At 30.9% G+C, this 11,110-nt stretch overlaps 1 protein-coding gene across 1 annotated transcript; it reads right to left on the bottom strand.

Annotated features, from left to right (window-relative positions):
• Positions 1-9,145: 9,145 nt before the first annotated feature.
• LOC147066190 (uncharacterized) lies at positions 9,146-10,754 on the bottom strand. The gene is made up of 3 exons (XM_085955736.1): positions 10,613-10,754; positions 10,295-10,322; positions 9,146-10,094 (listed from the first exon to the last, which is right to left on the bottom strand). The coding sequence occupies exons 1-3, from the start codon at positions 10,752-10,754 to the stop codon at positions 9,146-9,148; spliced, it is 1,119 nt and encodes a 372-aa protein (XP_085811862.1).
• Positions 10,755-11,110: the final 356 nt, after the last annotated feature.

The raw sequence follows: 11,110 nt of genomic DNA, 5'->3' as shown, positions 1-11,110 counted from the left end.
TAATAGTAGATTTCATTAAGAAACTTTTTTCTCAAACTCCAAACTTCAAAACGTTAAGTTTAAATAATCATCGCTCCGTTCCGGTTCGAAAATAATCTATGTCGACCACAATTAACATCCACGCACGAACGTTTCCATATGTAAAATTATTTCAATATCTTTATTATAATCTTGTAAAGCTTGACGCTGATAATAGAGACTAATAATTACTAAGTACACTTTCCACTAGGCAGAAAGAGCGGTGCGTTTAATCTCATAGTCAGTTCACATAATACCTAAAATTTGACAGATTGTCTCTCAAGAAATAACCTTTCAATTTTAATTATACTTAGTAACTAGTATTCTGTTGATTACTGTTTCAGGATTCCGCATATTAGAGGTGGCAGTGGTGGGGGGGCTGAGTTCGTGGGAAGTAGGCGGAGGAGGGGACGGTGGCAGTATGCGACAAGGGCGCGAACGTAGATCCCGGCCGACGAATGACACCCTTTCCAAGGAAACGCCGCAGAACAAAAATGTTACACGTGAGTGATTGAATTATCGCTTTTACAAATCCCTAGAAGAAGCTTTTCAGCGATGAATGGTATCGATCAAGCATGTTCAACACCAAGTAGACTGTGATCCAGTATCAAAACTGGCAATGGTCTACTACACGTCTTTACTATTATAATTTTTCAACATTATATTTATCTGAAGATTCTTAGGCGTAAAAATATTTTACAAAGAGCTTACTGCACGACAGAAAGGGAACTACGCCTCAGTTTAAAGCATGGGAATTCATGTTTTCTATTGCTTTCACTTCTTTGGCTGGCCGTGAGTGATTATGTTACACAAGAAACTTATGAAAAAGCTCATCTGACCCACTATTTGAGCTTATTGATTTCCTACAACTTGGCTATGAGTTACGAGAAAATAGTTTGTATCCAAGACAAATGACGAATGAACCTCTACCAAATTATTTAGTTTAACCATGCAAATGTAATTCTAACTGCCGTACATTATCATGTAGTTATAAGAAATCAGCTTTGACATCTATATCATTGTTCAAATCTGTAAGTAGTATTTGTAAAAACTGTGATCATGATACTTAAAGCAGTTTAAACACTTGACTTGTTTCTTTTTTTTTAAATAAAGTGCACTTAGTGTGATTAGTGGTTATCATTATTTCATTTATTCACCTACCTATATGTGCAACTTACACTGTTTTTGGATTGACCATTATACTAAAACTAATGTCACATGCATGTATATGGTAAAGAAACCAATCTGGGTGATTCTATACAAAAATATTACTAAATAAAATAATTTAAGCCAAGGAGGATCCTAAGAATCGATAATTTTGAACACATTGCACTACCCGCTATTTTTATTTTTTCAAATGGGACGAACCGTTCTACGACCATGCCGATGGCATGGTACAATTATTGTATTTTCAATCAATCCCTGATTCGGTCTTGGTTTTATTGAAGAACTCAGAACAATTTTTGGTGGATTATAAGAAAAAAAATTAAAACCTCAATAAAAAAAAATTTACCACTAATATCGCCTGGCAACATCGACATTAAATATCTTTGTGACCCCAAAAACCCATTAAAATTGTCAGAATGCGTTCCGCATATTATGTATACGAAAAGTCTATGGGATCCTGCACTATAAGTATTACTTTAAAATAGCCCTGTGTAAAAATATTGCGGACTTATTACGGACTTTTAATAAATGCAAAATTCCAATACACAATTAATCTTCTTACGGCATCTACAACCTGTTTGCGTCAATACCTACTGTACATGTAATTTGGAGACGGATATACCTATGCTGATAAAATTACAAGTATGTTATTATGTTTTTGTGAGTATATATATATTTAACAGTATAGTTGTCAATTTATTATTATGATTTTGGCAATGATTGTCTTTATGATAATAATATTCGAATTCTCAGTATAATATAATATAATACGGTTGTAATTAAATGACATATCCTTTGATACCCAATCTTCGTGGTTAATAAAGTGCGTATAATCGTGTAATCTGTGTTATTAAATTACTGTACTATATTGTTTGATAATCGATATACACATTAGTGAATTTATGAATGTTAAATAATACTATTGACGTGGAAAATGTAACCAAATAAATGAATTTCTTCATACTTTGGTTACAATATACGAAATATATTTAGTAAATGAGTACAAAGAACAACCTCCATAAGTATGTCTTATTTTGTATTTCTTTCAAACCAGAGAAGTAAATAAAATAGTACCTAGTAAATGTTCCATAACTTAATACACTTCGATAAATAGATAACAACTATAAAAAATCTGTTTAAAAATGTACAACGCCAAATGGGATTCGAACCCACGCCCTGAAAAAATATTTATCGTTCAATTTTCTTAGTCTCCATATAAGGTTAGATTTTATAAAAATGTGTATTTTAACAAAAATATACATAGTGTGAAATCAATCCCAAAATTCTATTGATTTTAATGGATTATGTAAATATACTTTTTCAAAATTTTAGAGGCCATTGATAAATATGGTAGCTACGCAACATCTATATTGAATAATCCGATACGTAGCCGTCTATTTAATCTATCACGTAAGAAATATAGTAAGAAGCACTATGAATAATGAAGTATTGGTACATTATACATAGAGGCCATGAAAGGTTTTCTTAAGCTATCCAAAGCTATCGTTTCATTGAAATATTATAAAGGTATTGATTTTTCGGTTTACAGCCAGGATTAATAGTATTATACCAGGGATAATGCACTGGTTTTCCGCAGGTGGGTTAAATTTTAATTGCGAATCTTATCCATACAAACGTTTATAAATTTTATATCATTTATATTTTATCAGAAAATAACATCAACACAGAGTTTGATGTTATTTGAGTTTGATGAAAAAAATCTGAGTATAAAGAATTCGTTTAAGTGAAATCTGCTGTTCATAATTTATTGGTAGGCTGCAGTAGTTAGGTATATCGTATTAACTCTTTGTTTTGTTTTGTCTTTGATGCTTACACCTAGCGACGTGTAGCATTAGGCCCGTCTCAGACGGGACACCGGTGTCGCGCTCGATATAATATAGGAGGTTTTTGTATTCGAATAAAGGGGCTTTTGTATTATGTTTATGAACGCCCCAGAGCATTGCTGCCAAACCAAATGCGCCCGTATCAGTACTTGTCAATACGCCTAATCAAAACAACCCGCAAAAATACAAAAATATATAAACAAGTGGTTTTTTGGTTTTTCAAATTGCGTATCGATAGAAAATTACATATTTACGATAATCAGTGTAATTTAGGATTTAATCTGTTACGAATTAAGAAGGTTAGCACACAATATTTAAATATATTTTTTGTTATATCTTTATTCGTATGTTTTTTTTTATTTGTGTATCTAAAATATAATATTATGCAAAAATATAAATTTTCTCATTTCTAAATTGTATTGGCGGCAATTTCCGGGCGGTAATGTCCGGTCGGCTTTGTCGGGGCCCCCTCAGTAGATGATAAAATGACGAACATATTATGTTCGTCATTTTTGTAAAGATCTTTGTTCTATTTATCAGTTTAAGATAGTAAAATAAGTAGGTAAGCACCTAACAATTTGATACTAATAACGAAAGAGGACGTTATTCCAATTCTGCCTAAGGGCGGCATTTTGCCTAGGGACGTCACTTGCTCGCCCTCATCGTATTATATAAAATCCCTCGTGGTCCAATGCACAAGGCGTTATTTTATGTAGTGTATCTAGAGAATCCAATCCCGAGCCAAAATCTTGATCCCGGGACGGGTTGGGATTTTTTTCAATATTTAATATAAAATTTCTATATTTACAAATAACGTTGATAAAATCGATGAAAAATAAATTTAGTATAATTTATACTATTTAAGACATTTATTGTTAATATTGTGTACGTTCAATCTTGGAAATACATAGCTTTAATGGAGTAAATAATATTGTTATATGTATAAATAATAATGTGAAAGTAAAACAGTTTTATTTATTTATGAAAAAATAACAAAGAAAAGTTCAATTAAAATAAAAAAAAATGACAAATGCATTAAAAAACATGGTGGAATCACTTTGTTAAAAGTGCGAAGCATTGTTTTTTCCAATCTTTCTCATTTTTATTAATTTATGTGAAAAAATAAAATGAATTGGCAACACATGGGTAATAAATCAAACTTCATTCAAACTCAGCTTATTTCTTTGTATTTGTATGTTATTAAAAGTATTTTTTCTGTTATATTTTCGTTTTTATTTTATTTTCATAAAAATTGATAAAAAAAACTCAATCCCGCAAGTTTCGGGATTATGTTTACCAATCCCGGGATTCATAGATACCTATCAAAAATAGTTCGAGATCCCAGGATTGGAATCCTTAAGTGTATCTAAGTACCTAATAGGTGCCCTATTCTACTCATATAGGTAATGTTAAGAAAATATACTATATATATTGGGGTATAAATGGACGTGAAAAGATTAAAATTATTAAACTAAATCACTGGATAAATGAAACAGTAGATTAGTGATAGATATTTGGTTAAATTTAATTATAAAATAGAATAAACGTACATAAGTCCCTAATACTCTCGTGAATAGCATACGCCAACGCCTTACTGCCAGATACTGTAAAATTAAACAAATTAAATTTTGAAAAGACGCAATATTTTTGGCCTATTAATGCCACCTGCTCGATAATATATTAAATTATTTTAACTTATCATAAAATAAATTATATGTTAATACAAACCTCTACTCTGTGGAGTCCCATATTATGATCTTATTAGGATCGGACATGGTCGAGAGAGAAAAATAATTAGCCATTTTCTTTTACATAATTCTCACATAAAACTCAATACACATAATATACATTATGTAGGTGTCAATCAACTTTTAAACTATTTTGAAATGAAAAATCATGAACATGAATAATCATAATTATTATTATTTTTGTTTACATTTAAGGCTAACCTTATACAACATTTATTTCTATATTATATAAAAACTCAATAGCTAAATGGAAGCTATTATGGAAGTGTATTCGGTTCACAAAACAATAAATTATTTTGATTGATTACAGACTTCGATTCTAAGAAAATGGGTTTATATGTGAAATGGCAGATATAAAAGAGAACAATCTCTCACAAATCATTTCTGTTTGCGTAAATATTGAACGAAAAACCTCTGTATAGCTTAGCGAGAAGCTTCATCGTTATTTTATAAAATTCGAGTGGCGTTGATTCGTTTTTCGTTGTATTCATTCTTTGTTATTGAATCCTTACAAATATGTTTTCTACCAATTATTTTTTCTTACACAACATCACGTTGCAGATACACTTGCCATTATTAATATTGCAAGCATTTAATGATTTATTTTAAATATTTGTCTTACGTAAAAGATTAAAACACCAAGATTAAAAATAAACTACACAATATTAATTGAGAATCAAGTAAAGTAAATAAATTACAAGATAAAAAGAACTTTTTATATGCAACGTTTTTAAATTTTCTGTTGAATCATATAAACTTGACTTGACTAGCTTAAACGATCAAAAAAAAAATGTACTTGATAGAAATACTGAATAAATATAGAATACTGAAATGTCATTTTGACATTTCATATTGATTTCCATAGTAACGCACGTATGTATTAATAATTTAGTTGCTAGGACCTCAGACTCCTAGCAACCAATAATAGTTTTTTACTTTTAACGGATTTCTTCCGAAATAACTTTTCATACAAAACAGAATTAACTGAAAATGAATTCAATTCTACTTAAAGATGGCTAAAAGTATTAAAAAAATGCATTAACATCGTGTTCTGATATAATTATTCTAAAAGTTTCAAATGTCTAGCTAGTCGGGAAGTTAGTTAAAAATCGATTGCCAGATTTGTACTGGATAAACAACCACTGGACAAATAAGAATGCGACCTAATAAAAACGTTGTAAAAATTATATTATATTTCAATTACAACCGGAAAATGAATTTTAGACAATGAAATGCAAAATATAATTTTATAGTAAACCATGCAATAGAATTGTTTGACTATGATAGGTGGTCATATCGAGATGATTACAATCAATTCGGTAACCAGCATAAGCAAGAAAAAAGAAGATTTTAAAAAATAGTATTCAATACCAAGCTTAAAATACATTCAATAGTATATAATTATAATGTAATAGTATATCAACTTTATAAGTACACAACAAATAGGCGAAAATATCAAAGCAGATTTGTGGAACGACAATAATTATGTAAAAACTATGTAAATAAATTCAAGACTTTCACACCATGATATCTACTTATAAACGAAAAGGAACGTGAAATTTGCTACACTCATATAAGATAGAGCAGTTCTGAGATAAAGTAGTCAGCATTTTGGATTTCGGTATCCTCGATTGGCTACTACAACAAATAAATCTCTGTTGCCATTTGGATCTTTTCAAAGTGAGGGTTATTATTAACGCTCGTGATAATGAAATCAACAAAACGGGATCAATTAATTATATGTGTTAGATGAGGAGTTACGTGTTTGTTTATGTAAATTAGAACCACGTTTTGTGCATCCTACCGACTGATAAAAATATTATTAATATATACGTTGATAAAATAATATTATTTTATTTATTAATATTATTAAGGTAGGTATATTTATTTTTTGAGAGATTTTTATTTAGTATGCTACCAAATAAACTACACTTCTTCAGCGTGTCAAGTTAAATCAAAGTTTGACAGACACTGATCATTGAGTTTAGCTTGTGAATCAACAATGTGTCGTAGCAGGGTTCACTCCAAAAATGCTTCTCAAACTCCAACACACTAATATATTATTCTCAACTAAATAGAAAATAAAGCAATGAAAAAAACATCATATTGATTAGTACAGATTTGAAGTTGTCCAAAAAGACTTTAAAAATGTGATCTAAGTAAAATACATTTATAAATACGTTACTAATTAATTCTGACAGCGATCTTAACGCCATTTAAAACAAATCCGCGAATTAATAACCACGTCAAGAGAGACTACCAAATACATCCTGGAAATGAGACATGGAGAGCTATCCTGGAAATGGTACGTGTTGAAATATACTATATTATATTCCCTTTAGAGTTAGATGATGAGCTAATATTTTGATGTATAAAATAGAATAGAAACTGTCGAAAATAATATTATAATCTATTATATTAATCTGTTTTGACGTGAAATTAAATGTAATATTCACATTTTGACTTAAATTCTTCGAATCAGTCGAATTATTTTATTACCTACTCAACGGTACGTCAACATCAAATACATCAAGGCATATTTTAAATTCTACATTAATGTTTTAAACTAAGACAATAATAATTATTAATTTCGTTTTTCAGTTTAGATACTTATATTATATTATGCGGGATTTGTTAAAATCCGTGTAACGTTTAAACTCCAATGGAAGATTATAAAGCCTAATACACCTACATACATCTGCCCACATTCAAATTACCAATGTATAAAAATAATTTTCAAACTATATAAGTGTTTTTACACAAATGTCCGTTTATTTATATTTCACCGGAGGGCGAAATAGAAAACATAGTATGAAATTTCTTTATTTAGTACGGATAAACGGATAACTAGGAATATACAAAGTAGGTATTTACCATTTTATTTAGTTAAAGATAAACTACTTTAAATTAAATGAAGTTTACGATTGCTACAAAATATAAATTAAATCCCTTTAAAATTTAATATATACCTACTTAGGTATATTTTTTAAAATTTAAAATATTGAGAAAATCTTTTCCACAATCATATATATTTAAAATAAGTATCATGAATGATACTGTGAAATGTCTTTTCAAACTGAAACAATCACATTGGTTGGTATCAAGACCAACTTCGATCGTAGTGCTAATTAGGCGGCTCTCGTGTTACAGTCCGTAAGACGCTGGCCTTTCATCTGGGAGCTCCGGGTTCGATTCCCGGAAAGGTCACAATATATTTATGTGATTTTTTATCAAATTTCTATCTGTGATTGTTTCACTTATATTCAATTCAATACACTACTGTCGTTGAGCCTGTTGGCCTGCTGTAGTATTATAAAGAATATTATTTAATACTAGCTGACCCGGCAAACGTTGTTCTGCCAGATAAATTATTTTTAGTGAATATTTTGGTTGCATAATAAAAAATAACGAATGTATCGTAAGTGAATTCGAATCACGATTTTTCGCGTCGATGTGCGGTCGCCAACCATGATTCCAGCAATGTCGTCAACAACAGGTGCATTGAATCGACGCACGTACTCTCCAGCTGGTGTTTTATCAGGATTGATGACAATAGCGTGATTGTCACTTTGCAATTCGTGCATGTGTGCTTTAAAGAATTTCAATAATTTATTGTGCTCATTCAATAGGGCGTCCAGTTTGCCGACGATGCGCCTGGCATTAGGCGAATTGAGGTTATTGTAGCCGCAACGTGCATCCACACGATTGATGTCCTCACCGCCCATGAAGTAGATTTGTAAAAAATTATGTGGTTCGTTTGGCATTTACAGCAATGAGCCTACTTTGTGGCATACTTGGCCTTTGATTTTGAACGTAGAATGGAATTGTTGACCACTTGCCGCAGTATTGTGAACTATTTCTGTTGTTCCGAACGAAGTCATTTGGAAGCATGAATTGAATGTGCGAATGGACTTCAGGAACAGGTTTGAATCTGGAACCGTGCCGATGAGCAAGCCGTTCAATGGTTCTGGTGGTATCTCAATTTCTGGTATAGATCTAGCGAGGGCGCTAGTATGACATTGAGAATGTTGCCATAACTAACAAAAAAATGGTTATTTATACATTTTTATTGGTAGTAGATTTATGTACAAAAATATTAAAATAAAAAATAAACACAATCAAAATAAAAACGCGTTACTTTCTTTATAACCATGAGGAAGAAATGCATAGTTGGAAAAATCATAAATTGTAAAATATAAAGTAGTATTGTGTATATTTTAGTCATGGAAAAAATATAATAAAAAAGGCGAAAATAAATTAAATTCACTCTAAAGACAGTAAAATAGTATCAAAATCAATGGAATTTTAAATAAAACACGATAACAAACTATAAATTACACAAACAATGTAGAAATTATATAATTACTATTATAATGGTTCAATTCCAGAAAGACTATCATCCGATTCTGTGTCACTCTCAAGACCGTTTACGGTAAAAATAAAACCATCCATTTCTGTATCCATAATAGCATCTCTGGCGTAATATTGCTCTTCCAATTTTATGACATGCTTACACACATTTTGCCATTCTTCTGTGGTAATACTTTCAAAGGCTGTTTCCGTTAATCCACATATATTGCTATTCAATTGTCCTACATTTTTTTGAGCAACCCTCCGTTTCATTGTGGCCCAGATTAATTCTATCGGATTAAGGTCACAGTGATATGGTGGGAGTCTTACTACCGTGTGACCATGACTGGCAAGCAGTTCGTCAATGACGTATCTCTTTGGACCTATGTGGGACAAAATTAATTCATAAAGTTGGCTTTTTCGCATTTCGTCAACAACTGGAATTCTATGTTCAAGAAGCCAATTCTTCATTTCACCCATGCGATTACCCATTGTTGGACATTTATCTTGCTGCACCGAATGGTAAGATGCATTATCCATTACAACGATTGAGTTTTCGGGTAAATTGGGTAAAAGTCTTTCTGTCACCCATTTTTTAAAATTGTCAGCATTCATGGAATCGTGGTAATCTCCTGTGGATGATTTTGCTTTAAAAATTAATAAAGCATCTTTGATGAAACCCATTTCTCCACCCGCATGCAGAATTATCCATCTTTGCCCGACAGATTCAGAAGCTAAAACGCCGTGAACTTCATTACTTTGCCAGCATTTTGATACGGCGTATGTAGGATGAATGTAAGTTTCATCAATATATACTACTGGGCGCTTTAGATTACCTAACTGTCTATTTTTACGTAAAATGTCTAGGTATCTTGCTCGCCATGCACAAATATCGTATCTCTCAATCAAAATTTTTCTTTTGGACTGACATTTTTGAAATTTAAATCCCATTGCAAAAAGCGTTTTTCTGAGCGTCTCTCATTCTCCTTTATAGTCCATATCTTCTTTTATAGAAGCCAAAATTTTATTTAATGTTGGCACTTCTTTTCTGACACAATAGAATTCTTGTATTTTATGGCGTATGGCACATTGGTCAAAGCTATCCAGCTCTATTATCTTCTTCCTTGTCCTTTTCTTCCCTGGCGTAGGAATTTTGCTTAAATTTTAATTCGGTTAATTGTCCTACTTGATACACCTGAAATATAGAATAATAATATATAATATATATCTAAGTATCGTAATTTAATACATGTCGATAATTCTGTCGATGCGTTATTATGGAATTCGAACTTGTAAATGTCAATTTAATTAATATACAAAATTTTGTAAATCCGTTTACATTCACAAATAATAAGTATTAATTTATATTGCTATCCGACATTAATATTTTTTTATATCATAACTTTGAACAAAACTAAAAAACAGAATAATTTACTTGCGTTGTAATATAAATGCAACTTGGTAACACTGAAAATAACACGTCACCTGTCATGGCCGCTACCCGTTGTATCGCGTTATCAATAGGAATAATCAATCCCTTTTGTCTTTTCTCGTCATCGCAGAACTGCAATACTTTTAGAATTATGTCTCTGGCATTCCCACGAACTGTTTTAGAACTACTTGCCATTATGCACTATACTTATTTCTTCTGTATTTTCAATAACAAAATATATATCCCGAATTCTGCACGCTGACGTTTGACAATGTAAACATTTGACTCCGTCTGGAATAAATTTGTCATAACGTCCAATCAGTAAACGCTACTGAGTTATTTTTAGATTGCACTTCGTCTGCATTCATTTTTTCGTGGAGACATTATAATTGGTTGTTGATTATATTAAAATATAGCTTACTTTAAATACTTACAAATTAATTGGTGCTAAGTAGCTATCGAATAATGTCAAATATTATAAGGTCACATTCGTTTATTAATAATCTAAAATGCTCTTTTTATATTTACAAATGTACAAACAATAAAAATCT

Source organism: Rhyacophila brunnea, unplaced genomic scaffold, assembly GCF_057557595.1.
Source record: "Rhyacophila brunnea isolate RB1 unplaced genomic scaffold, BYU_Rbru_1.0 scaffold_5, whole genome shotgun sequence".
In the NCBI taxonomy this organism is placed as follows: Eukaryota; Metazoa; Arthropoda; class Insecta; order Trichoptera; family Rhyacophilidae; genus Rhyacophila; species Rhyacophila brunnea.
Note: the sequence above shows the minus strand (reverse complement) of the source record. Positions and strands in the feature narration are given on the sequence as shown.